Source organism: Neospora caninum, chromosome II, assembly GCF_000208865.1.
Source record: "Neospora caninum Liverpool complete genome, chromosome II".
NCBI lineage: Eukaryota > Apicomplexa > Conoidasida > Eucoccidiorida > Sarcocystidae > Neospora > Neospora caninum.
In genome coordinates, this window is record NC_018387.1 from 1,019,410 (window position 1) to 1,047,010 (window position 27,601).

General features: G+C 55.5%; 3 protein-coding genes across 3 annotated transcripts; 1 reads left to right on the forward strand and 2 right to left on the reverse strand.

Annotated features, from left to right (window-relative positions):
• Positions 1-811: 811 nt before the first annotated feature.
• NCLIV_005720 (conserved hypothetical protein) lies at positions 812-9,067 on the reverse strand (the record flags this gene model as incomplete). Its single annotated transcript, XM_003880082.1, has 4 exons — positions 812-2,146; positions 2,693-2,772; positions 3,105-3,325; positions 4,242-9,067. 4 exons carry the CDS (start codon positions 9,065-9,067, stop codon positions 812-814), a joined length of 6,462 nt encoding a protein of 2,153 aa, XP_003880131.1.
• A 4,369-nt stretch (positions 9,068-13,436) lies between these two features.
• On the forward strand, positions 13,437-18,492 carry NCLIV_005730 (gk24670, related; the record flags this gene model as incomplete). The annotated part of the gene is made up of 8 exons (XM_003880083.1): positions 13,437-14,316; positions 14,795-14,865; positions 15,087-15,241; positions 15,372-15,419; positions 15,891-15,940; positions 16,599-16,700; positions 17,317-17,438; positions 18,058-18,492. 8 exons carry the CDS (start codon positions 13,437-13,439, stop codon positions 18,490-18,492), a joined length of 1,863 nt encoding a protein of 620 aa, XP_003880132.1.
• Positions 18,493-20,222: 1,730 nt separating this feature from the next.
• NCLIV_005740 (conserved hypothetical protein) lies at positions 20,223-26,428 on the reverse strand (the record flags this gene model as incomplete). Its single annotated transcript, XM_003880084.1, has 11 exons — positions 20,223-20,300; positions 21,000-21,143; positions 21,426-21,536; positions 21,855-21,915; positions 22,401-22,483; positions 23,218-23,359; positions 23,989-24,158; positions 24,404-24,437; positions 24,920-25,029; positions 25,341-25,442; positions 26,189-26,428. 11 exons carry the CDS (start codon positions 26,426-26,428, stop codon positions 20,223-20,225), a joined length of 1,275 nt encoding a protein of 424 aa, XP_003880133.1.
• Positions 26,429-27,601: the final 1,173 nt, after the last annotated feature.

Sequence of the window (27,601 nt, forward strand, 5' to 3'; positions counted from 1 at the left end):
CATGCGCTTATTCAGGGAGCGTGGAGAGTTAGAGCGAAAAGAGCTTGCTGGCGGAGGGCCTTTTCTTGTAGTCACGCGATGTCACCACAGACCGAACGTCGATTAAGAGAAACCGGGCATGCGGGATAGCACCTTCCTGCTAAAACGCAGTGTGAACAGCGACGCATGCGTCCAATAAAGACGTCCTGAAAAACATGTGTCTGCAGGTGTCCCCGCGAAAACATTGAGCGCGAGACATCTCGAAGTCTTCGAGAGAGGAGGCTCTTCTCATGCGGATTTCAGTTCGCCTTTCCGAAACTCGTCAGCTGGTGTTTCTCGTCACTTTTTGCCAGCAGGAGACTCTACAGTGGCGCATGTCTCGCGTCATCAGTTGTCACATGCTCTCTTTTTCATTCAAAAAAAAAACCCCAAAGACGACCTTCAATCCATGCCCAGGAACACCTCGGATAAAAACCTAACCCGCTGCATATGCACGTACCTGTATATGCGTTGGCATCGATACAAGCGCATATATACATACGTATTTATGGACAGATGGATGTTGATGGAAGTCATTGTCGAGCGATATACCGGACAGTTAGCAATCTCTCAATCCGTCACAACCTGCTTTGCCTGTTTCCTCGGGTCTTCACACCCACGTGCATTTGGGTTCATGCATCTACACATATTCCCGTTTTAAAACACACGCATGCGCCTCTGAATGTTTTGGCTGTCTGTGGCCGATCGTCTGGTGAGGTGTGTAGCCGTAGTTGTTTTCGCGATGACTCTCTGCGAGTTCTTCCGTTTCTTTTCCTTCTCTCCGTTGCCTTTTCTATTGCCAAACGATGTTGAAGGCACTGGGGATGTCTTCATCGCTGGAGCTCGCGTCGTGGTGTTTCTGGGGACCAGAAACCCTCGGCGTTTCTCGCTTCTCGGCCGGCTTGGGGTGTCTCTCGTCCAGCGCGCTTAGCAGCCGCGTCGAGACGAACGGGGCATGCGGGAAAGACGGTTTCTTCTGAAGCCTGCAGCTGTGAGGGACATCTGTGGGGCCTTCGCGACTCGAGGATTTGTCTCTCCCGGGCGACTTCAATTTCACGAAAAGGAGGGCGTTCTTCTGGCTGAGGCGCGCACCTTTTTTCCTGGCGTCTCTCTCCGAGCAGAGAGGACTTTCTCGGAACGACGCGCCTGCCTCTGCCTTGTCTCTCCGCGTGTTTTTTCCCGGGCACTTCGCGCCTCGCTGGCTGTTGCGGGCTCCCTCGCAAATCTCCCTCAGCTCGCGTCTCTCGGTTTCGAGGTCTTGTTGACGACGACGCAACGCCGCACGAACTGCATGCAGACTGGACAGCTCGAACGGAGCAGCCGATTCCGACTCGGGTTCGCGTCGCCTTCTATCGGTCACTTGGTCGAGAAGGCGACGAACTGCGCCGACTAACTCGTCCTCGCTTGGAAGCTCTGGATCCGACAGGCGCGAGCTGTGCCGCCTCCCACGGCTCTCCTTGTCTCCTTGCCTGGCCTCGCGCCGCGCTCGCCGGCTCTGCAGGCGTCCCCGCTCATGAGACGAAAGGCGAGAAGAAGACGAGGAAGCAGTGGAAGAAGAAGACACGCGGCGGATTCCGGCTGCCTTCCCACGCCTTTCGCCTCGCGACGCAAAGTGCCTTGTAGACTTCCCGCGAACCGGAGCCGAGGGAGAAGGCGAAGACGAGACAGAAGAGGAAGAAGAAGAGGAAGAAGAAGAGGGAGAAGAAGAAGGCGACAGAGAGGAACAGTGAGCCTTTCTTCTCGATCGGTGAGTTGTTGGGTGTTTCTTCTTTCGGTGCCGTTCGTGAGGTGCCTTTTTGGCTGTGATGCTCCTCTCTTTAGGTGTTCCCTTTCTTTCTTCCTTCTTTTCTTTTCGTGGCTTCCCTTCTTCCCGCGAAGGAGGAGCCCTCTGTTTCTCTTCAGATATGGATCCCCGCGCTTCTGCCGCGTCGCCTCCGGTCTCAGGTTTGGTTACGACAGATGCAGCGCGCGACCGCCTTCCCAAGACCCGTTTTTCTTCCTGGCCGTGAAGCGCCTTCTCGATGGGAAGCTGAGGCACGTTCGACGGTCTCTGCCACTCTTGCGTTTGATCCGAGAACTGTTCCCTCGCCCTTTTCTCTTTCTTCTCCCGCCGGTGATCCCGCGACGGCTGCCGGGACAAAGGAGAAGAACGAGAATGTGCGGAAGCGCTTCTCTTCCTAGCATCTCCGCGTTTGCCGCCGCGTCGAGTTCGCTCGGCCCTCCCCGCAGCTTCCTCACCTCTACCTCTCTTCCTGTCTTTCGCATGCTTCGCCCCTTTTTCTTCCCTGCTATTTGACACTGCCGACGAAGCAGAAGAAGGAGAAGAGAGAGAAGAAGAGTGATGAGAAGAGGGAGAAGAAGAGCGATGAGAAGAGAGAGAAGAAGAGCGATGAGAAGAGCGATGAGAAGAGGGAGAAGAAGAGCGATGAGAAGAGGGAGAAGAAGAGCGATGAGAAGAGAGAGAAGAAGAGCGATGAGAAGAGCGATGAGAAGAGGGAGAAGAAGAGCGATGAGAAGAGGGAGAAGAAGAGCGATGAGAAGAGAGAGAAGAAGAGCGATGAGAAGAGGGAGAAGAAGAGCGATGAGAAGACGAACGACAAGAGGCAGAAGGAGAGAGATGAGAACGAGCGGACGAAGAAGAAAAAGGAGTAGGGGCCGCGTTTTTCCTTTCTACTTCTTCCTGCGGCTCAGGAGCCTTGGGATCTTCGAGCTGCTCGAGGAGCACTTGGGGAACCTCTATTTTCTTTGTCTTTCCTGCAGAAATGAAACAGGGGATGACGCAGCAAAAAGGGTTCCGTATATATATATATATATATGTAGACAGAGACTGAGAGATAGAGATAAGTAGATTAATTAGTAGATAAAAAGACAAATGTTAGATGAATGATCAGAGTGATGAGCTATGCTACGCATGTACAATACACATATATCTACATGCCTAAATAGACATATGTATATATGTATATGTCCCCTTGTAGAATTCCTTCGCTGTGTTGTTTTCAAAAGCGACAGACAGCGGCAGATCGCCTTGGGAACGATTTTAATTGAACTGATAAAGTCGCTTGCGAGACGTTTGCGCGTCTCACCTGGAGGGGCATGGAGCCCCGCGTCCTGTCCGCCGACGTCCGAACGAGGCGTAGACACCGCTGAACCAAGGCGAGGAGCGTCTTTCTCTTGCGAAGACCCGGTCGGCTCGTCGCAGAGCTTGAAAAGCGCGCGGCGATTGATGATGTTCTGGAGACGTCGGCGGGCCGGAGAGGACGCGAATGGAAGTTCAAAGAGAGACGCAAGGTGGTCCCGGTCCTTCCTGCGAAGAGATCCACAGAGGCACCCATTCTCCGGCTTCCGACATGCATAACCTGGAAACACGATGCTCCCCTGCACGCGCAGATGCGCAGGCGTGAGCGACGGCTACGGCGTATGACGAAGATAGCCCCAAGCAACACACGTTTGTGCACGGAGATGCTCCTGCAGTTTCGGAGGTAGATTTCTACAGATAACATACGCATGCCCAGACACCACTAAGCATGCATATATATATATATATATATGCATATACATATGCACATGCGTGGAAACAGACAAAATCCAGGAACGCCGCTTGGTGAGTGTTGAGTCACGGCTGTGCAGATTGGAGAGAAAAAGAAGCTGAAAAGAGATTTACAGGGAGGTGCTTGTGCACACGGGAGATCTGCGCTGCGCGGGTCCGTACACAAACTTGTACGCGTCAAGGAACAGTGGGAAGTGCATGCGTGCTTTGTTGCTCTCCAGGCGCGGAGTTGATTCGTGTGCCTTCGCTGTTCCTGTTGTGTGTTTCCCTCGCGAGATGCGCGCGCGATTTGAAACTCGGACGCTCTTTCCACGGTACGGAACGCCTGCCTCCTCAAAAAAAGGCACCTCTCTCCGAGGTCATTAAAAAGGAAAAACGCTTATCAGCCAATACTTGGCGCCAGCCAACAGACAGCCGCGCTTGCACGTCTGCATCTTTTTACCTTTTCTCCACATTGTGTACAAATCCACGCATGTAGGCAACAGAAGAAAGTGCAGCGACTCCCTTTCCACCTTTCTCTACAACGAGAGATGCTCCTACCTACGTCTCCTACTCAAACTACACATCGAAAAAAACTCACGCATACATGTATATATATATATATATATTTGATATATTTTAGATATGCATGTGTGTAGGGAGACACGGGCGACGTATATTTTGACGGTCTTACCGGACAGATCGAGCGCCGTCGTCTTCGTCGTCACTGCACGCAGCGAATTTTCCTCGTGGAACAGCGCTGCGAAAGGAGTCGGGGAGTCTGAGGCTGTCGACTCTCGAGAGACGCGCTTCGGGGCCATTCTGGGTCTCAGAGGGAAATGGCCGCAGCGGCGGTATGTACAGCGAATGTGGAGGGAGATAGTCGGAAGACCGCGAACGCTCGCGCTTCGCCGATGTGTCTCTTCTGCAGGCAAAGGTCCTTCCTCTCGCCTGCTCTTCGAAGTCTGACACAAAATCAGACGACGAAGCGAACTGCGATGCCGCCAGCGAGCAAGAAGACGAGAGGGAAACTTCCGATGGGGAAGGAGGGCGCGTCGGCCTCGCGAAACGCTCTGCATGCATCGCGTGTCTCGCCCACGCTTCCTTCGTGCGGGACTTCACGGGGGGTCGCAGCCGCCTTCGCTCGCTTAGGAAGGCCTCTCGAGGCGACGCAGGGAGACTGTCTTCTCTCCATTTGCCCCGTCGCTCAATCCAAGACGCGTCTGAGGCGTCAACCTCGGATGCAGAGAACCTCGTGTGCCTCGAGAACGCCCGGGATCTGCCCATGAGCGGGCCGAAAGCCATTTCCTGGCCCCTGAGTTCTCTTCGTCTCACGCGCATTTCGCGAAACCAGTCTTCCCGTTCTTCTCGCTCACTCTCCCTTCTTCTCCACACTCTCCTCGGTCCCGCGAACGCCTTTCCACGTCCATCCTCTGCCTCCCTTCCGGTGTAGGGACTCTGGAAGGCGACTCGCGAGGGCAAGGAGTCGTAGCGGGAAAGCCCCTCCTCGCGCCGGCGGCGCATGCGCCGCGCGCTGGCGGCCTGCCTCCCACGTGTGTCCCGGCGGCGACCGGTTCTTTTCGCCTCTTTCTCCCGCCTCGCGCAACGGCCCCAGCTTCCAGACTCCCCTTCCTCGGAGAGAGAAAGGCAACTCTTTCGCGTTCGTAGCCGCCTCGCAGCGGAGAAGCGGCCGGCCCCGCCCTCGCGCTCTTCTCGCGCCCACCCCTGGCAGGCCGGTCCACATCGAGTCTGCGACGAGACGAGCGCCGCGTCTTCTCTGCGGAGGCTGCGTCTCCAAGACGAGCAAGAGACGTGTTTCTCGAACGCGCAGTCGCTCGCCGATTCCACATCGTCGCGAGATGGAGCCGAGCGCCGAGCCCGCGGTCTCTGCACGAGGTCCCGGAACTTTTCTTCTGGAGAGAGGGAAGCATGCGACGGAAGATCTCGCAGATGCCGCAGGTTGAGCGGGCGATGAACCCCCGAGAGATCGGCACCGCGACTACGCGCACGCGAGGAGCGTTCTTGCTTCCTTCGACGTGCGCGGGCTTTCGCGTCCGGAGATGCTGAGCTCGAAACGCTCGGAGGCTTCTGCGGGGCCTGGCAGAAAGCTCCCCCCTTCGCCTGGCCGCTTCTCTCCTTGCTGCCTGTCGCCTTCTCCCGCGGCGTTTCCTCAGTGTCTGCCGCATCGTCCCACGCGATAGGCGCGCCGTTCGCGTCGTCCGAGCTCGCCAGGATCGCCGAGAAGAACGCTGGGAGAATTGACAGAGCGGGGACAACCAACGAGTTGCCGGCCTCAGCCGTCTCCTCCGCCGACTCAGCCTTCCGCCGCTCAACGCGCTCGCTCGTCTTCTCCCGCTGCCTGCCCAGCTTCGCCCTCTCGTCGTCGCGCTGAGCTTTCCCGCTCCGACCCCGCAAACCCGCGCTGCGCCGTGCCTCCTCTCGTCTGCTCCGTTCTCGTGCCTCCTGCGCTTCTCCCTCCCGCGCCTCCCGCGCTCGGTCTTCATCGTTCTCTTCCTCCTCGCCTTCTGACTCCTTCTCTGTCTCTTCTTCTTCCCCTTCCCCCTGCTCTTCTCCTTCGCTGGGGAGTCCAAAGAGAATGCGTTCGAATGTGGGGGGAGGGAAATCTCGAGGGGAGGCGAGGCGTCTTCTTCGTCCTTCAAGGGCGCCGACTGGAATCGTCGAGCACGCGGAACTTCGTCGCTCGGAGACGCGCGGGGCCGTGGTCATGCTCAGAAAGGAAGAAAGCGTCGAAGAGGTCCCACCTGCACTGTCTTTCGACAGAAACGCGCTGTGGATGATCCTACGTTCCTCACTGGAGCGCGCCTGCTCGCCTTCGCGCGGAGACAGCCTCGCAGGAGCGGCGGACACCCCGTCGTCGCTCATCCTGCTTTCCTCTTCCAGAGACAGCAGACTCTCTCTAGACCGCGACAATGCGGAAAGTCCACGGTCCATTTTCAGGCCTGTCTGGGGCAGTGCGGCGTGCGGCGGCGACAGCTCGACGCCCCGCCGCTGTGCCGAGAAGGCCGCGCTGCCGGGGCGAGTCTCCTGGGCCCTGTTCTCTTCTGTCTCCTCGCCAAGTTGCGCGTGCACCGCCTCGAGGCCGAGAGACGCCCCGCCGGCAGGTTCAGAGCGCGGCGGTGAGAAGGCAGGCGACAGCCTTTCGATGGACAGCAGGAGAGGCGGGACTCCGGTCGCTCGCGGGAGAGAGGAACAGGTCGAGTGGAGACACCGCTCGTCTTCGCTGACAGATAGAGACTGGCGCGCAGTGCGGGGGTCTCCGCCTGCATGCGGCAGACTCGCCTCCGGGGACGAGTCTTCTTTAACGGTAGGCAAGCTCTGTGTTCTTTCTTGCTCGCCAGCACGTCCCGGAAACCTGGCAACGTCTCCAGTGGAGGCAGCCTGCTGCACGGGAGGCGCGCTGCGAGCTCGCGTGAGTTCCCCGTCGTTGCTCTGTTTCGCGTGGATGCCGTCGAGAGTCCTCGCGGAGACCGCTGCTCCTGTGAAAGCCTGGCTGGGTCGATTCGCCGCTCCGCGGGCCTCTCTGTCTTTTAGAGAAGGGCGAGATTTGAGGGCTCGGGCTGGTGGCGCGGGGCGCGACCTGCGCAGCTCGCCAGCGTTGACGCGTTCCAGCGCGACGCCCCACGCATCGACTGCCTCTTCGTCAGTGTCTGTTTCCCTGTCCGGTGCGTCCGCTCCGGAGACATCACGCCCTCCGTTCTCACTGGCAAAGGAGAGGAGCCGCCAGAGCCCCGCCAGTGGGCCGTCGTCTTTCTTCTGTTCGCGCTTCTTCGTGGCCTCGAAGCCACGGCGAGCCCCCGAGAGCCGCGAAGCAGCAGACACACTCCGCTTTGAGAGGACGGGAAGCGTTCGCCTCTCCCTCTCGTTGGAAGGCCGCTGTCCGGCGGCCGGAGACTCCGCGGCCGCTGCGCTGCGAGGAAAGGACGAGCGGCGCTTTAGAGAAGGTGCGCGCGACAAGAGACGCGAGAAGGCTGGCGAGTAGGTGTACGCCGCGCTGGGCTCTCTGGGCTCGGAGGCAGACGGAAGCTGTCCAGCTGCGGACGCAGCCTGAGGGTCGGACTGACTGCGGACTGGCGGGAGGGTGCCTGAAACAGTGCGTCGCTTCTCTGTTTCGTGCCTTCGAGTCGAGAGAGAAGCCAGCGTGAAGCGGGACAGCAGCCGTGAGGAAGAAGAAGAGAGCCGCGTCGCCCGCGTGCTCGCAAGCGACAAGGTGGTGTGCCTCTTCGGCAACGGTTTCTCGCTGTCTCCTTTCGACAGGGAGAGAAAAGGTTGGGTCGGCGACTTCTCCCAAAGGCCGGTGACGTCCACCTTGTTCGGTTTCTTCCCGGTCTCGTCGCTTCGCCCGCGACAGTCCGGCTCGCCAGGCACTGCCACAGGCGGCGGGCCGGGGAACTGTTCGAGAAGCTTTCTAGACACCTCGGCAGGCGAGAGAAGACGCGAGGTGAGGCGTGTGCCGATGCGCCGGCGAGAGGCGACTCTGTCCGTCTTTGGCGGTGGAAATCCCGCCGCCAGGGGCGCGCTCGTTTGCCGCAAAAAGTTCAACAGGGCTCGAGGCGTCCGGGGCGGCGACGTCCCTTGGGGCAGAGAGGAAGAAGAGCCAGTCGAAGCGGCGTGCTTTCCGGGGTCAACGCGCACGTTCGGATAGGCTTGTCGAACTGCTGTCCACGGGGCCTGTCTTCTGTGGGCAGAAAGCGAAGACGCGGAAGCCGGAACTAGCTGGCTCCTCAGCTTCCGTGGGGACAACGAAGAGGACGAGGCACGAGAGAGGAGCGACAACGAGGACTGCGTCCCGGACCGCCGTTCGGCGCCTCGCTGCCACTCTTCTTTTTCTTGCTCCCCGCCCGCCGCGCTGTGGGCGTCCTCTGACTCCATCCCCTCGGGGCTGCAGCTCTCTCTGTCGCGAGTGCGCGTGCCTCCGCCTGCCTGTCTACTCCCTCGCAACGACGCAACGTTCTCCCGCATGCACCCGTGTGCGCCGACCCCCTCGCCCTCGGTTCTTTTCTCAAGTTTCCCGGCTTCCTCCGGCTCTGTCTCCTCCGACGGGATCTCCTCGATCCTCGGGCTTTCCTCTTCGCGCTCTCCATACGCGTGAAGAAGAACAGGCGCAGTTCGATTCAGAGCCGACAGCGAAGTCACGAGGGGACGACCAGAGCCGGCAGCCGCGAGCACGCCCGACGGAAGAATGAGAGACGAGTGAGACGACAGCGGCAACACGTACTCGAGAGAGGCTCGGGACGCGCCGGTAGTTCCAGGGTTGCACTCAGTTGTGCTGGTCGACTGGAAAGAACAGAACGAAGCCTGGGCGCCAGGCGGCGAGGGCGGCAGAGCCGACGGAAAGGAAGAGAAACCGGGTGCGGCCGGAAGCTCCACGTGCGGCAAGTCGTGTCCTGCGGCTGCGCAGGGAAACGCCGTGCTTCCATCTGCATTCCAGTGAGGAAACTTCTTGTGCCGGGGGGAGGAAGGGCGGGGCACTCCGCAATAAGCTGTCGCAGTCTGCGACATTGCTGAGCTATATCTTCAGACCGGGAGACGGCCGGAACCGGGGATGGACAAAGAGGCCTGCAAAGCAGGCGGAAATCTTGAGGGAAATGACAAGGGCGATACGTTGCGTTCTTGTGTTTAGGCGGTGCGCGGGTAGAACACGCAGAGAGGGGGAGGTCCGTCTTGTTCGAGTTCAGACCCGCCCCCCTTTCCGCGCCTTTTCTCGGCGCGACACGCCGCTTCTGGCGAGCTGCCGCGCCAGCCGGCGACTTTCCGCCAGTCTCTCGCCTGAAGACAAGTGCACGGCCGTCACAAGTAAGAAAATTAAGACGACAGCAGTGATGAAATGAGACCAAGCCCGGCTGTAGCCGCTGCAGCTACACGTGGAGGCGCTATTCCGGTGTTGAGCTCGGAAAGCAGTCGCGAATGACTCCGGACGGGCTGTACAGACACCGCAGTTGGACCCACGAGAAACAGCTCCGATCTCTTCGTCTTCGGGACGACAAAACATGCGCTTTCTTCGACGAATTTCTCATCAAAAATCGTCAATTGTGGCGGTAGAGCCTCGAGACTATCGAAATTCTGCCCGGACACGAGCAGCGAGGAAAAGTCGGATTTCTCACCCGACCGCTAGGCGATCACACAAGACCTCACAGGTCGGGGTCGTTCTAGATCTCGAAGCCAAACAATTGAAAAAGGGCGGCGCGCCTATTTCTCGGAGTCCAGAAAGCCCCAAACTTCCCCGAGGCATGTGTGTGTGTCGCCAGAGGAAGCACGGCAGCAGCCGACAAGACACAGCGGGGTGTAGAAGTGCCTGATTATTAGCGAGACCGTCCAGACGGGAGCGAAACGAAGAATGTAGCCGATTCGATAAGAAGCCTGGCTAAACTTTGGGGCGGACTGGGAAAGTGTGAAAAGCCCCCGGTCGGCAAGCATGTCAAAGGACGGAACAGATGACTCGTGGGAAAAGGGGAAAGAAACCAGAAAGCCAGAGGAGGGGCGACAGACGCGCGCGCTCGTGCAGGCAACTGCTGTCAGACAACCTGTCGAGTGAGGGCGATCAATCCGTGAATTTGCGCAAAGTGACGTCGGCCGTGAGAGGCACGAGAAGAGCGGTTCCTCCCATTAACTAGAAATGTGCCTGCCCTCAGTGAGCTTCGCAGAAAAAAAAGTCCCGTTCCTCGAGACGTGCCTATTTCGTTGTGGCTGCAGGCGAAAGGAGAGAACTCGGAGGCGGTTTCGCAGGTACATCCAGTAAGTGGTACAGTTTACTGGTACCGGACTAGGCCGGCGCGCTGGAGACCTCGCCGGTAAAGAACAGTTCCTTCTGTTGAGATGTGTAACCACGCCGGATCATATCGAGATCACTACTGGTACTAGGAAATACTCAGCCTCATTTGGAAGGCGAGCTCGGCGCACCGGCAATAGCTGCGAAAACGCTGTGCAGCTCTGCCGGCAATCGCCGGGCGGATAATGCATCCTGCCCTAAAAAACGTTTACAATCTCCTGATGCTCATGCACTGTGACTGACTCCTCATTGATTGGATACTGGTAAATCGTCGGGGGTGGGGAACTGAAAGCACGGAGAGTGGCGGCAGAGTGTATCCACCTGGTGTCTGATACACTCGCACGCTGGGACAAATACGCTGTCATCCATCAGAAAGGGAACCTGGTGCTCGAACTCTCACAGAACGCCTTCTAACCTTTTGACAATGTTGTCTTATTTTTATTAAGGTTGGTGCATGTATGGAGGAAGGTAGAGCGAATATTTTTCCGATCGAGTGTTTGTCCTAGTATCTGCTGAGGGAGACTGTGTAACGGCTGACTGGTTCCAGTCTCGTGGACCGTGGCAAAAGGTCCGGTGACACACGCTCGAATGTGGTTCAAGCTTTTGTGGAACAAGGCTTTTGTAGAGCAATCTTCGACGACGCAGGATGCACCTTTTTCTGCGATGCAGAGAACCAAGCCTCGATGCCGAATAAGAGAAATGGTCTGCCGAGAGCCTGGCTGAGGCGCCGGCCGAAAATCGCAGGAGAAATGCGGTTTTTGGAGGATGACATTCCTCGGTACGGCAGGCCCTAAAGTGTGCACGATCGCTTTCACAGGGAGATCATGAGCATGAGTGACGAGTGTCGGTTACTGGCAGCGAAATGAAAGTATTATGCCGTTGACATTCATGGCTACAGTGCGACAACCTCCGGAAGAACGTCACCTACAGATTCCCTCTGTATCTGTTTTGCTTCTTCTGAATAAAGAACACCAACATGCTCAGTCGATACCACTCTTGTGTCTCAACAACCTACGACACTGCGCGACACCGTCAACGTTTCAACCAAAAGAACCACATACGAGTCTGTGAAAAGCGGACACCAATACCATTCTACAGACATGTCCCAAGTGTACGCTGAGGGCTGCTCTTCTTCATTCCATACGATCTGCGATCGAGTGACATTTTTGGAACAGGCAACTTGGCATACCCGTCACGCGTCTAGATGTGGGACGGGCAGGTTATTCAATGCCCTGTCGTTTCGAATTTCTGAAGCTCTGAGAGACTATCATGTACAATGTGTATCGATAGGCACTCGAGTCTTCACCTCTAGCTATTGCCAGAAAAAAAGACACCATCCCATTTCACGGGCATGGCAGACGAAACTCGACATCGAGCATCGCCACCCCAGTTTTAACTTTTGGATTTCCCTCTGGAGAGGAAAAAACCTTGAGACCGCACACGGCTCTCCGCGCTAGTTTAAACAGACACTCCTTTACACAAAGCTCCATGCTTCCCCTCACCAGGCAACGGAGGGGAAAAAAATTCTTCCCTGACAGGCGTCCTCCAACGCTGAGGCTCCTTTTTGCTGTCCTATGGTGCAGGGGCCAGCTGCATTACGCTCAAACTGGACACTGGATAAAGTTTTAATGTTAGGCTACTACAGATCTTGGGCGCAAAGATAAACTAATGTGTAACTCCGCTCATGGAAATCAGAAGAGCTTTCACACTGGGTGTTGCTCCGCAGATCATAGCCACGAACCACCACAACCACGCTGGACTTACAGGTATCATCCTCGACGTCTCCAACGAGGCGTAGCGAGCCCGTGTGCTCCAAACACATGCACTAACGTTTTCCCACAGCACCTTCGACGAGGAAACACTGGCTCGAAGCCACTTTCGGCACATCGAGACGCAGGAAGATTTCGCGGGGTACGTTGGCTATCTCAACGACGTCGACAAGTCATATTTCTGCGCCAAATGCATTGCTTTACGGTTATATCCGAGCGTATCATGCTTGCGAATGCGAATCGACACGCTTGATTGGAAACAAAGTGTCGGCGAACAGGGTCTGGCCACTTTCAGGGTTGACTCTCGTGGCTAAAGCCTGCCGGTGAAAAGTGGTGACTTGCTCCAAAAACACATATCGTCCACAAACGAAACACTGGCAACAAGTTCCTGTAGAAGTCCGAACATCCGGGCGTTTGTCTGACGCTTCTGAACTGACAAGCGCCCACCAAAAAGTATTGGTGTGGTCATTTTCTGGACACCGTCGTCGATACAACGCAACTGGTTCATCGCATGCGTCACGGGATCACCAGCTTTGAAGCGAGCACCGCCACTTTGCCACTCTTCCGCAGCTGAGTTCCGCCGCATCGACGGAAGATCCACGACCGTGGTGACTCGCGGATATCCAAAGAGATAGTGTTTCCTGTATGTGGCGTCTCATTTGGCAAGCAGGACGCGAGGACCGGAGGGCTTTTCCTGTCTCGTGCGCCGCCGTTGCACGAATACATGCGACAATTGCCTGGCCAAGTCTGCCCAAGTCCGCCCAAGTCCGCCCAAGTCCGCCCAAGTCCTCTGTCTTTCTTGTTGCTCCGGACCCGCATGTATGATTTGAACTTAGAACTTCGTTGCATTGCCAAATCAGGTGACGAGTTCAGTGTTTTGGCTAAGGGAAGGCCCTTTCTGGCTCTTTCCTTCCCTGCATGCGAGTCTCTGCTCACATGCACGAGGACGGCGCATGCAATCGATTGTCTCGCCTCGCCTCGATGACAATCTGCATCTGCCAAACACTTGGCGTCCTTGAAGTTCCTTCCGCAGAACGGACAAATTCCCGGGACCTTGAAAACGGTCCCGTTCCTCTCTCAAGTTCATCGATGGACTCTTTAGGTTCTCCTGTGTCTCCAACTTACCCTCTTCTCGTCGCCTGCTCAACTCCGTTGATGCGCGAGATGCCGCCGACTCCTGTCCCAGCTACGCCACATCGCGTCTACCTTTTCCGTTTCAAAGAGCTTTGCCTCCTTGTTCCCTTACTCTTTCGCCCACATTCACGGCTTCGACAAGTCTCTCCGCATCTCTCCAGAAATCTGCGCTGCACTGCGATTTCCAAGTTACAGAAAAATGTCTTCTCGCCGACCAGCAAAACGGCCCACTGCAGGGGCTAGCTCCGGCGTGGTCCTCCGAGGCGCCTCCGGCTGGTCAGCGTTTCACGAGCACCAGTACGGCTCTGCGCGCTGGAACCGCCTCCTCCAGGCCCTAGCCGGTGAAGGGCGTTTCGCCGCCTTCGTGGCTTCTGCGGAAGGAGAAACCTGCCACCGACAAACCCCGGCCGCCTCGGTTCCGCCCGACTCGCACAAGCGGGAAGACCTGAGGTGTACATACACCGCAAGCAGCGAGGATAGAAAAGATGCACGAGTCGGCGGAGGCGAGAACCGTTCCTGCGGGACGTCAGAAGGGACAGAGCGGAACGCCTGTGCAAATCGACCTCTGCACTTTCAGGGAAACCCACCTGCGTTTTCGCAAGAGGTTCGGGAGGAGTTGCTAGAGTTTCTCCACCTTCGAACAAGTGGATTGCCGTCTCCGAATGTTTTCCTTGTACCGCGAAACGGGAAAGGCGGAGAAGAGAAGTCGCTCGACGCAGTTGACGAAGATCAATCTGAGCAGTCGAGACCGGGCGAATCCCGCGCCTCTTGTCATCCTCTCCCTCCAGTTCCCCCGTCTTCCTCTCCTACGGCAGAGCCCTCCATCAAGGCTGCCTGCGCTGTCGCCTCCTCGGCTGATGCTTCCCTCTCTTCTCCGTCGCCGTCCGGACCTTCGCCGTCCTCGGTGGCGTGTTCCACAGGTTCCTCTTCGGTAGCTCGCTCGTGTTCGCCCTCTCCTTGCGCCGCCTCCACTCCGACATCCTCGTCGGGCTTCTCGACAGTGACGAGGGATCGTGAGAGGAGCGCTCAGGAAACAGCACTGCTGGAAACTCTGGAGAAGGAAAAAGTCTACTATCTGGGTAAGTCCGCCGCTTTCCTCGAGATCCCCGGCATCTCTCAAGCGCTCGAACAGCTGTCGAAGTCGAGTTCTGCAAATTTTCAAGCGTCGCCCCTTTACCACTTTCTATACGTTACTTGTTGTTTTGTTGGGCCATTTGCAACGAGCACCCCTGATCCCCCTTTCTCGTGAAGCTCCATTCTCGTGTCTCGACTGAAGGCGTCCTGTCTGCGAAGGGGTGTATCGCATGCTGAACTCTGAGCCGATGCGACGGAGCGTCACGACCTGTTGGGCCACTGCTGATCTGTCTCTCGTGAAATCTACATGAATCCCAACAGGGAGAGGGAACGAAGCTGGACAAGCACATGGGGCAGAGACGACAAGAAATGATCTGTTTCCTCGTTCTCCTCTTCCTCCCTTCCCCTCAGTTCTGTCCCCGTTTCCTTCCTCTTCCTGTCGCTTGCGTCTCTCTCTCTCTTCTCGGGCTCTTTTCTCATCAGACGGAGCTTCTGCCTTTGCGGCGTGCACTCTACGCGTATCTCCTGGAGACAGGATCCTCGACCTCTGCGCGGTAAGTTCTATCGCCGTCATCGGAGAGTGACGTTTCCCGTGTCGTCGTCTGGACGCTTTTCTCCTCCCTTTTGTTCCTTTTGCATCTTCTTGGGAGAAAAATCCGCACACGCGTCCGCTCGCCTCTGTGGATGTGGCGTTCCCCTTTTGCCTTTCAAGATTTCCCCCCAGAGTCTTCTCTCCTTTTCCCTTCGCTGTCGTCGTGTTTGCCGTCGCATTCAGGCACCCGGCGGCAAGTCGCTCGTCCTCGCGAGTATGCTCTTCTCTTCCACTTCGTCTCCCCCCGTCAGCGGAAGCGTCCCGCCATCCCAGAAGCAGAAATCCCGCGACGCTGGATTGCTCGTCTGCAACGAGGCGAGTCGGCCCCGAATGGAAAGGTAGAGAAGAAGAAGACAGTGCGACAAACCGCTGAAGAAAAAACATGCCTCCGTAGTGTGCACCAGGCCGGCCTGAGGACCGGGCACGCGTCCACCTCGCGTTTCTGTTTGGTCTCTTTCTTCCCGCCAGACTCCAGAAAGTGCTGCACACGTTTCTGCCACCGGAAATCTTCAACAAGTAAGCGCCAGTGGGTCTGCCCGCGGACAGGAAGGAAACACTTCTGCCGCTGCATGCCGAATGCAGATACACATGTCACTCCCGCCGTCACGCGCCTCACACAAGTACGCAAACACGTATATTTATACAAAATATGTAGAAATATATTTCGCAGTGATATCCATATACTGCCACGAGCATGCTCATGTGCAAGTAAAAACACTCGAGAGGCGCGTATATGTATATATATATATATATATATATATACGCCGTTGTATATATATATATGTATATATACGCCGTTGTATATATATATATATATATATATATATGTATGTAAGTATAGGTGTAAACAGGTACATCCTTCCGTGTTGGAAGATCCAGGATCAAGGTGCCTGACACGCGGGAGTTGGGAAGAATCGTTTTGCGCGAGGCGACGTGGGCACACATCCTTTCCTGTCCGTTGTCCTGGGCGCAATGTGCGTCTCTTAGGCGGCTGGTCCAAGTCACGTGTGCAAGCGGCACCAAGGGAGGCTCATACGGTAAGACGTTTTTCGAAGAGCGGCCTTTCTCTGCAGCCCCTCTGGAGAGTCACCTCGGTGACGCAGTTCACACCGTCTCCCTGCCTAGCAGCACGAACTCGCGTAGAGTTGCAGGCACTATTCGCCGTGAAAAGAGGTCAACAGAAGCATCTTTCGCGCCCTGCGTCTGATGTTTGGGCTCGGCCGTGGGTGTACATACAGTCGACCGGAGCAGTTTGCGCGTTCGACCGAGAAGCCCAGCAAAGGCGCTGTCGGCCGCTTGCCTCTGTGTGTTCCCCCCACGGAGACACTGGAGTGTACGGTCAAGGTCCTGCGTCCATGGGCCTCGCAGAGGACGCACGCGACGTTGGTCTTCTCCACCTCAGCATCCCAGAGGGAAAACGGTTTCTGAGGTGTTTTGGAGGCGCATCCGTGGCCTCGTGCGGCTGCTGCCCCGGCTTTCAGCGTTAACCTTCGTCCTGAAAGGACGGAAAAACTCTTGAGGCCTGCCATCGTCTTCCAACCATCTGAGGAAGCGGCGAGTCGCCAACAGCCGTGCGTCCTCGTGAGGCGTGGTCTGCCGTGGCCGTCCACGCCCTTCCCCGGTGCTGCAAATCGTGCAAATCCGTCTCTTTTGCTCTGCCTCCACAGAATTCCTTCGTCTGCATTTTGTCTGTAGAACGCTTTCGGCCATTCGACAAGATCCTCGTGGACGCTCCGTGCTCGTCAGATCGGCATCTGCTGAAGCAGGGACGGTCAGCACTCGCCTCGTGGGCATCGGGTAAGAAGCCTCGACGTGTAGCGTGCTTTCGATTCGGATCTTCCTTGCCAAGACGCGAGTTAGATAAGTTTGTTCGTTTCACTATTGAAGACGCTTTTTCGCTCACAGAAGGAGGTCCAGTAGTTCCTGGAAGTCTTCGCCTGCAGGCTGCCAGCGAGCGTGAAACCGTTTTTTTGAACAGACGAGTGCTGCATGAGAACACACGCGGTCTACCCTACGACGAGCCTGACACGATTCACAGAGGAGAGGGCGGGGAGGGAGGTCCCGAAAGAGGCTCACCAGTTGTTTCGACACTCCCACGGGGAGGCACGCGACGAATCGGATCTCGCCACCGCCGTCCAGCACAAAGGCTTAGCCAAGAACACAACAAAGCAGATACTTGAGTCAGGCGAAGACCGTGTCAATACCAATGAATTTAGAGCATCCCCCAACATATCTTTACAATAGAGAGAAATCCACAGAGAGTTGCAAAGGCTGCTCCAAGATATCAGTCAGAGTGGAAACTCCACAGCTGCGCGGCTTCCTCGAGAGCCAGTGGCGCGCGTCTGCCCCGGCGAGAGACGTGAAAGTTGCGTGCGGTTTTGATTCGCGTTTCCCGTGATTCGCCTGTCTTCAGGGGTGCCTAAAACGCATGCTGAGCGGCAACTGCAACTTCTGAAGGGCGCGCTGGGCCTTCTCCGGGTCGGCGGCGTTCTGCTGTACAGCACCTGTGCTCTGTCTGAGGTGGAGAATGAAAAGGTGAGAGCAACGCGGCAGCACGCGAGGACCCAGAGGCGCTGTCGCGTTCGAGGCTCGACACTGAGACGTGACGCATGCTCTTTCCACTGCAAACGCGTCCGGTCTGAGAAGCGCTATTTCCGAGAAGAGCGCGCGCGCGACTCGGGGAGTCTCCAGCCTAATCGAGTTGAAAGGTGCCGAGGCCTCTAAACGGAGACGCGCCTCCTCAGGCAGCCTTGCCGCGGTCGTACTGTCTCTGGCGAGAGAGGTCTGAATCTCCCACTTGTCGCCTGCTTGTGAGAAGCAAGGATGGCAGTGAACGGGAACAAATAAAAGCATGCGAGAAACGCTTGCCCGTCTATGACGCTCGTGAGATTCCTCACCGGGCACTGCTTTGACCTCGTGGTTTGCTGTCCGTTCGACTTCGGTGAAGAACCGAATTTGGGCACAAGCGCTGAGCACACAGCGTCATGTCGGCCCGGGTTCCATCGCGCGGTTGGAGATTGTTTGGTCAGTCGTTTCGTCTCTCTCTGACGCGTCTGGCCCCGTGGCGGTTCTTCCCTTTCCTCTCCGGGGTCTGTCCCTTTCACCGTCCATGTCCTTCCTCCCCCGGCGCGCCTGCTGTCCTCGCTCTTCTCAGGTCGTCGAAAAACTCCTCAAAAGCTGTGGAGGCAGCGTCAAAGAAATCCCACTCCTAGTCGACCCTGTCCGTCCCGCTTCTGCCTCGGGCTTTTCTCGTGTTGCCGTGCTTCCTCACTCTGCTCCGGTCGAAGCGGCGAAGGAGACTACGGAGACACACGAGACTTCCGGGGGGAGAAGCCTCCCGGTCGCGGTGTCTCCGCACTCGCGGCATCCGTCGCCGGGACGCGTCGAATCTTCCGGTCCTTCTGACACATCAACGCGAGAGAAACGATCTGAAGACGAGGGCGGGGAAAACGCCGGTGACCGTCCTCCGCTGTGGATCCTCGAGACGCGAGAACGCGGCGCGATCATGCTGCCTGACGCCCCCGCGGGATTCGGTCCTCTCTTCATGTGCAAGCTGCAGCTGGTCGCGCCTCTCCAGAGACGCCTCTAGAGAGGTGGACACTAAAAGAGACCGCCTGCGCGGAGAACCGCACAAGTGTCGTCTCACCACGGGGACACGTGCATGCTATCAAAGTTGGTTTTTTGTCCCGAGAGAGGGTGGCCGAGCACAGAGAAAGGATATCAGCTTTGGAGGCTTGTAGAGAGGTGCGAGGAGGCGAAGACGCGCCTGCCAAGACGGTTAGCTGGCGGAGGCCGAGGGGACAGGGAAAAAGCGAGAGACGGCTACAGAGCCCTCGGCCTCAGTTCCTACGATTCGCCTCACTATATATGTACCTCTTTTTAGGTAGATACATTTATGCGTGTGTGCGAATATGCATAGGCATGCGTAGATAGTTGGACACGCATATCTCTGCAGGTGCTGTACCAGTGTAAGAGAGAACGAGGGGCGTTTGCGTACGGAAGAGTGATTGGCAAACGCTCTCAGATCGGGAAGACTTAAAACCCTCTCCACCGTTCTCTCGCAGCACAACTCGAGATTCGGACCATTCCCTTGCCAGGGTCTCCTTGAAAGATCCCGGAGGGAGGCAGCGCTCGCCTCGGCGCAAAGGTGTCTGTCCCCTTTCCATTCTCTTCTCGATTTGGGAGTCTCAGCGCGGGTGGAGAGGCAACGGGCGCAGCCTTCCGAAAGCGGGGAGAGACAGCGCATACAGAGGAAGAAACGAAGAGAGAACAAGTATAGAGGCCACGAAGGGAACAAGGGAGAAGACAAGAACCGAATCAGGGAGGGACCAAGAAGAGTATACGGAGAGACCAAGAAGCGAGGAGAAGCAAGAAGTGTATAAGGAGAGGCAAGCAGCGTGTACGGAGAGAGGACGACGGGAATTAGAGAACAAGATGAGAGCGAAGAGCGAACAAGGGGAGAGAGGGGCGGGCAGGGCGAGATAGAGGGAAAGGCGTTGCCACAGGCGAAGCTTTTTTCGCTCCCTATGCCACGAGAGGCTTCGGCCTCATGACCGCAGGGAATTCACGAGGGAGGAGGAACGCCCGCTTCTTTCCCATTCCTATCGTTCCCCCTTTTTTAACGTTCTCAGGAGAAGAGAGTAGAGATACTTGGAAGCAGCAGCAATTTCCCGGTGCTCCGTCTCTCTGCCGCATCGAAGAGACACGCTCCTGTGTCGCATCTGCACTCTGCTCTTCCTATTGGCCACGCTGGGGGGAACGGTTCTTTACACAATCTTGTAAACCAAAAGAGATTTTCCCAGTTTCTCTCCGACACCTGCAGGCGTCTCCATGAACCGGCTCGACTTCGGCTCCACACACAAGTATAGCGTATAACTTTCAAGAACATGCATGCAAACACCAAATACGCATCGTTACATGCGCAGAAACCTGCAACTCTTTTCCGGCATATCGACTCGAGGAGCCTTTGTGAGAGCGCGTACGTATGAGTGACGCTGCAGGTGCCCGCTGTCCACAAAAAAGCACGGGAAATATGCATGCAGACAACGCATGCACATGCACGAAGCTTCTGTCCCAATCGCCAGCGCCTACACCCAAACTCCCTGCACTTAAATCCATACACGCATGCATATACATATAAATGCATATATATATATATATATGGATATACTCCCGCATGCATGCAAATACATGTATGTGCACGCAAGTGTATGGACACGTATAGAGGCGTATATGTGGAGGTAGGCGTAAGATAGGGACCAGTGTATTTTGGATCTTTGGTGCCACGTAGATTCGGGGAGTTGTTGGAGAGGAACTTCTTCATTTGAGAGACTCGGGGGCGGCGGCTTGAAAGCAATACTTGACGGTGAGCAGTCCCGCTGAGGCCACGGAGTCGCCCTGAGAGCGGAGAAGCGCCGAAACAAGCAGAATCCAACGGGAAAACGTGACGGGGAGAGAAAGGCAGGCTGTGCCGTCTTCGAACGAAAAGCGACAACGGCAACTCGGATGCTTGCCCCACGCACTACGCGACCTCACCTGAGCTATTGCCTCTCGTCTACCTGATCAGTTGCTTCACCCTACGCATTTCACTGAAAAGCAAAGCTTCATAACAAGGGGATGCGTCGCTCTGCTGTCTCACATTATCTCTCCAGCGAGCCCGCGGATCCTCCCTCGCCCCGAGTGTCTCTCAGAAACCGCTTCGAATGCGAAATTTGACCCTCTCCGTTTCCCCCACAGAAGTCGGCACGCGCGGCAGGCTCCGCTCTTTTGTCAGGTTCCTCACTTCTCGTTTCCCCTTATCCTTTTCCCCTTCTTCGCTGCGTTTTTTGAACTGAAGTCTACAGCTGCCACCGCAGCGGGGCGACTGGTCCCGCCTCATGGTGAGCATGCATTGGAGAAAAAAGAGAACGGTTCTCGCCTGCGACGACTTCCTCTCTCTCCTGCTTTCAGCCTTCCGCAGCTGCATACCCAGTCCTCTGGAGGGGCTTTCATTTCGTGTACAGTCGAAGCAGAAGGCGCAGCACACCCCAGGAAGACGCGCGGAGAGAGTGTTTTTCTCCGGAAAGTTGAGTTTCTGAGCACTCGGTTTCAGTTTACCTTGTCCTCAGCACGCAGTTCTTCGCGTTTCTTCTGAAAATAGTCTCGGATCGCCGCCTCAGTCATGTCGACGCCTTTGCTGTCGAGAAGCTCCTTCATCGCGCTGATAACAAACTCCTCGTACTCAGCGCATTCCCGCTCGACCTAAACAGAGAAACACAGATACACCCCGTTCCCTTCTCGGCATGCAGTCTTTGCAAAAGGCCTCTCAATTTCCATCGCGAGACCGGCCTCTGTCGCGTCACCGGCTGTGCATACACCCCAGTGTCCTGGCGAGCATTCGCTGGATTCTACGCGTCGCAGTTCTCTCGGAACCACGCGGGAGAGAGATGAAAAAACACCCTCCGAACCGCTCTAAGTCGATTCTCTCTTTGCTCTTTGCTCTCTGTGCCTCGTCTGTGCCCGGTTGGTTCCGCATTCGCTTACGCGTCTCGCAATTTCCTGCATCATCATCCCGTAACGCCGGCGCTCTTCTTCCACCTGCTGCTTGACGCGGGCGTAGCTCGCGCGGAACTTCGCCATCTTCGCTTCTGCCTCCTGGAAAACGAAACCCCGACAGGGGAAGGAGCGCCGGGCATTGCGAGAAGACGAATCCGAAAGGCGCGCAACCGACATGAGGCATTCAAAGGAAGAAACAAGTTCAAAAGAGACAAAACCAGGAATCGAGAAACGCAACGAAATGCGCAAGCTAGGGAAGGCACAGACGCGAGACAGATCAGGAAGGCGTTGCGTCTTTTTGAGGGAAAAAAGAAGACACACGGCAGGTTAGGCGATAAAGCAGTCAATGTTGCGAAGTCGAAAGAGGCAAACAAGCGAAAAGAAAGAACCTCCGAAAAAAAACGTCACAAGCCTCACTCGCACGATCAGTGTGTCGAATTCTCGCCTCTCGTTGTCAACTGTCTCCTGGAGCTCCTTGCTACACAGATCAAAAGAAGGAAAACAGTGCCGACGTAAGACACAAAAACAAAGACATACAAGCACATATGAAAATATACATATTTGTATGCATGGTTATATATTTATGAGTATGGTTCAGTCCCATCGCGCAGGGGTTTGCCGAATGCTGTCACAGGAAAGACTTTCCCCCGATCAGGTATGCTTCTTAAACAAAACATCCGAAACTCTAGGATCCTTCCTCTGTTTTTGTCTGAAACACAGTTTCCCCTCTCTCGCTTACCACAGATCCATGCATATATATATATATATGAATCCACATTCCTATCTATATTGTTATATCTAGTGAAATGAATCTTTCCCCGAGGTTTCCCTATCTGTCTATCTATCTGTATATACATATATATATGTATAAATCGATCTCCCTCGTTATGCTGACCGAGCATTCTTTCCTTCGCAGAGGCGCATGCACTCTGTCACTTCTCTTTTCTCTTTTGAAAAAGATACCATTTGTTGTGAAGTTCCTCGCGTTCCTGCTTCGCGGCCGTGTGCGCCTCCTGGACGAGCTTGCGATACTGCTCGAGAGCGGTCTACGACAAACAGGGAATCAATGAGAAAAAGAATCAAGGAAAAGAACATCAAGACAAAGCAGGGAACGCATTTTCGCATGTCGCCATACTGTATCACGTAGTGTATAGAGGCATCCATCCAAAGCGCGTTTCGAGAGCGTTTCAAATCCGGCCACCGGCGACGAGAAAGCGAGAAGGATCTTGGCAAGCACAACAGCCGCTTCAAGTCGGAAGATGTTGTTTTGCGCATGCCGAGAGGCAAAGAAAGCGGGGTCTCACAGTGCCTTCCGCACATCCAGTCTATCTCTCTGTTTCCGAAAGTGTCTGAGCATCTCCTGATATCCTTTCTTTCCTGTCTTCCTCTCAGCCTACCTATCAACCCCAGCATTCGGACATAAGCACGTATATGCAGATAGATATACATGCATATACATATATATAGATATAAATATAGATAGATATAGATAGACGACAGATATATGCATATGTTGAGTGAGGGGACGGAAAAATATTCCTACGTGTATAATTTATATGGATGTGCATGTGGGTGTTAACGGCGACGAATGCACATATTTCAATACACAGATCGACATGGAGAAAAACGGGCGGGTCGCCGGTTGGTTCGCGGGACGATGATTCTCTGGGCGTGGTGGCAACGCACAGAATTCAACTGAGGTTGGAGACGGTCAGTGACACGTTTTTCCCTTTTATCTCGCACGTTTCTTCTCGTCGATCGTACTTCTTCAGAAGCCTACCTTCGTTCGCCCCTTTAAATCGGCCTCGAAGTTTTTGCACGCGTTCTCGGCCAACTGTCGCGCCTTCTTCCGTTCTTCGGCCACGCGTGCGCGTTCTCTCTTTGCCATCGCGACGGCGTCCGAAGCGAGTCGTCGGTACTTCCTAAGCGACAAACAGAAAAGGCGCAAGTGCGAAGGAAGTCGAAGGACACCTGACTGTTTGTGTGCAAATCCCGACGGGGATCCTTTGGATCCTTTCCACGCGCTCACCTTCAGATTTGCATCAAAGTTGTCTCCGATAGGGTTTCGCGGTACATGTGAACCTGGATCCAGGTGTAAATCCCATAGTCACACGCGCCTATCTACTTGTGTGTATGTACATGTGTCTAATTATCGGCATACATGCCCGTAACTCCCGGTACATATACAAGCCCATGCAGATGAAAACCGCGTGCGGGAAGGACGGCCAGGGATGGCGTGAGAACTGTAGAAAGGTGAAAAAGTGCAAGAGAGAGCAGCGATTTCTGCGGGGCGCACCGCGTGAAGAGGACGTGGATCGAAAGGGAGAAAAACGCGCGGCTGGCCAAGCAGGACGACACCAACAGACCAAAGAGCCCGTAAAGCAGAGAAAAAAACGCTCTCGAGACGCGGCACTCGCCGGAACAGCAGAAAAACAAAACAAAGGTTTTTCCTGTTTCGGTTTCCTCATATGCTTCGACCTCAACAGGTGTCTCGTTTTTGTTCGCCGCCCCCGCCCTCCCCACATGCTGTTCTTTGTGTTCTCAAACTCACTTGATGAGAAACTCGACTTGACTCAGAACGGTCTTCTTCGTCTCCAGCTTCTCCTTCTGGTGGTTGTTCCGCAGCAACTTCAAGTGTCTCTCGTATTGCTCCATCATCGTGTGCCGGCGCGCACGTTCTTCCTCCAGGAGCAACTCGATGTCCTGCTGGGACTTCATCGTCTGTGAAAAGAGACCAAGAGAGCAAAAAGACACGAGGCGTGGCAGCGGTGACTGAACTGGACACCTGTAAAAAACATTGGAGCATCTGGTGGCGGGGGAAAACCCTCTTCTTTCTTCATTCCGCGGCTCTCCTTTCTCGCTCTTTTCGCGTTCTTTCCGTTCTTCGAAATGTCGCGCTTTCTGCCGACACGCAGCTCTCGACGCCGCGCTTCTTTCTGCGACGTCTGCGGTGTCTAGACACTCACAGCCAACGCGATGGGATGCTCCGGCTCCATCCACCTGGAAAGAAGAGACGCAAAGACAACGGCGAAGCACATGCGGTGCACAGACAAAAATAAACCGAGCAGGCGGGAGCGAACGATGTGAAGGACAAACGCGCGTCCCTCGGCAGGAGACCGTGAAGGGAGAGGTGAAGAACGAAAACACAAGACCGCGGCATATGCAGTAGACGGAAAGGCTACAGGTGAACAAGGCGAGAGACGCAAAGAAACAAAAAGGCTCGACAAAGCCGGACAGCAGACGAAGCCACGAACGCCCGACAGAACGAGAAGAGAAATCAGGGAGAAGGAAACAGGCAGATGAACGGGTGAGAAAGAGAAGAGAGTCGAGGCCAGAGACGGAAGATAGGGGCAACCGACGCTGGCCGATGCGACGCCGCTGGGAACGATGGACAGACAGCACTTTATGAGACGAAGGCGAAGTGGCTAGGAACGAGGGAAGCCCCGTTCCGGCGCCGTGGGTTTCCCTTGTCAATTTCTCACCTCGACTCCACTGCAGGCGGGCAGTTTGGGCCGCGCATGCCGCGCACGCGCGCCGCCCGCGTGCCAGCGAAGCCTCGAGCGCCCTGCTCGGATCGAGCGTAAGCGAGTTGCTGCACGTCCCAAACAGGGATCCCAGATCGCGAAAACAAACCCATCGACCTTGCACGAGCGGTCACACCGCGAAGCGAGAACGGAAAGAGACGCAGCCGACCAGGGAAGGACACAGCGGCAGAGAAGAAGGGAAAAGGGGGAAAGAGGGACACAGAGAGAGAGAAGCAAGAAGTCCTGGAGAGAACAGCGGGATGCACGGGGAGCACAGAGAGCAGAGACAGCGCAGAAGCCGAATGGAGAAAAAGAGAGGAAGATAGAAAAAGAGAGGAAGATAGAAAAAGAGAAGAGAGAGGAGTCGGAGACGCCCTACCTCATAGGCTTCATTGAGCTGAGAGTGGAGAAGGTCTTTCATCTCCTCTTCGGCCTGGACCCGAATCGTCAAATCCCGGACTTCTCCAGTGAGAGCTTCCAGCTGCCCAGACAGCAAAAACGTGGAGCGCATCGACACAGGTGCGCGGATATATATATATATATTATATAAATATATATCTAGGCTGCGTAGAAGACGGGGGACAAACTGCTCGACACGCACACACGTATTGCTTATAGAGTAAGAATCTTTAGATATATATATATATCGAGAGAGACGTTCACGAGTATGAGAAATGAAGGTGACTCTCCCTCGCCCCTGTGCAGCTAGGGGTGGTGTGGTTCTATCTGTACTCGTTAAGAGCGAATGCCCACAAATATATATAGGGACACAGACATCCGCAAATATTTACAAAAATATACATATAGATGAGACATATGCATGAATGGGTGTATATTTGTGCAGTTCGCGGTCCATTTCGAGTTAAAGGCTTCCACCATGTTGGAAATGCGAGTTTGTGCCTCGCACAGAGATTGATTTGCGCCCATGCGCCGAGTGTGTGGTGCTGGCATGTGCGTTCGTTTTTGCACTTGCGTGAAAGGCCTGGACTTTCTCAGTTGATTTCTTTACCGCCTGTCCTCTACGAAGTGACGCGCCTCGACTCTCCAAGAGAAGGGGCTTCACAATGCGAAAGACTTTGATCGACAGATGGGCACCAGCACATATGTAGTACGCAAATGAATACACATGTGCACATGCATACATACATACATATATAAATATAATATCCATGCAGGTACAGCTATGCATGCAGGTAGAGGGCTGTGTGAAATGTGGGTCTTTCTTACTTGTGTTTCAAGGCTGTGTGTCTTGGCGATTCCCCAGTCGTTTATCGGTTCGACGTCCTCGTTCTCTTTCTTCTGGGTTTTTTCCTTCTTTTCGGCTGTCGGCGAGGCGAGGCCGGCCGTGTCCGGGGAGAACTGTTTCTCGTCCCTCTTCAGCGCCGCAGCTCCCAGAGGACCTGAGCGAGGAAGCCTCGAGGGCCGACGCGGCGGAGACTCGGGCCGCATCTCGGGGACCGACAGCATCCGAGAAATTGAAGGAGAAAGGCGTAACACTCGAGAAGCAAGATCGAGAGGCGCCCCTGCACAAACAGGATCGCGGGGAAACCAGAGGAGATACGAAAGAAAAAAGACGAGAGTGGCGATCGCGAGAGCGCAAAAGGGGGATTCGGGGAAGGCAGCAAAACTCGGAGGGCGAAAAGCCGGGGGCGGAGAGAAATGCGAGAAAAAGGACACAGGCTCAGACGAGGATGAAGAGGCGGCTGGGGCGCAAGGGATTTGAGTGTTTGAGGATGGGAGGGTGTGAAGAAGGCCGAGGAGCCGAACCAACCAAGGAAGCGTAACGCGGGAAAGTTGACCAGAAGCGGCGAGCGCGTGGGTCGGAAAGCAAGACAAATCGAGAACTCAGAGGACCGGAGGGAATCCCTGCAAGGAGGCAGAACAGCGGTTCGAAGCCGCATTTGAAAAGGAAAGCGTCGACGAGTGTCGACACTGCTTGTTAAAAAATGTGAAACTTGAAAATTCTCAAGGAAACGCCGATCTCCTGTGTTTCTCAAGTGCCACCCGGGGCTTTTCTTCCCAGCCAGCGCCAGTACGCGCGTGAGCACCAGCGTTAGGAAAGGGGAAGCAAAGCACCTAAACAGCGTTTGGAAAGAAGAATCGACAGACGTCAATCCGCCGGAACAAAACGCAGGAAAGATACGCGCATTTATCCGCCTCTTTCCTCGCTCGCACAGCTGTGTCTTGCTTGTCTCTCAAGCGCGAGACACTCCACGGAATGGCTGCTAGATTCGCAGGCGCGTGCGGCAGAGAACGCCGGCACAAATGCAGGGATGTGTGTTCTCGGATGGGGAGGGAAAAGTCAAGAATGGAGGGAAAACACGAAAAAAAGCGAATTCCACCGAAAGACGCGCTTCGAAGGAGCGAAAAGATCTCAAAAGGCTCGCCGTTGAAACGCGCGCGGCGAGCGCCTCAATTCTCGGGTGTACAGACAGCTGAGAAACAGCTGCCTGCGTCGTCCGGGCGCACGGAGTTTTGGGTCGGTTTTGGACGCGTTTTCCGCCGTTTTCCAGCCTTTTTCGCGGCAGTCCCTCGCGCGAGTCTCCCGACAAGCGCCGTTTTCTTCTCTTTTCGGCAAAGCGTGGAAAACCTCGAAAAAAACGCCCATTTCCGGCCGAGAACGCCCTTGGTGACCTAGAT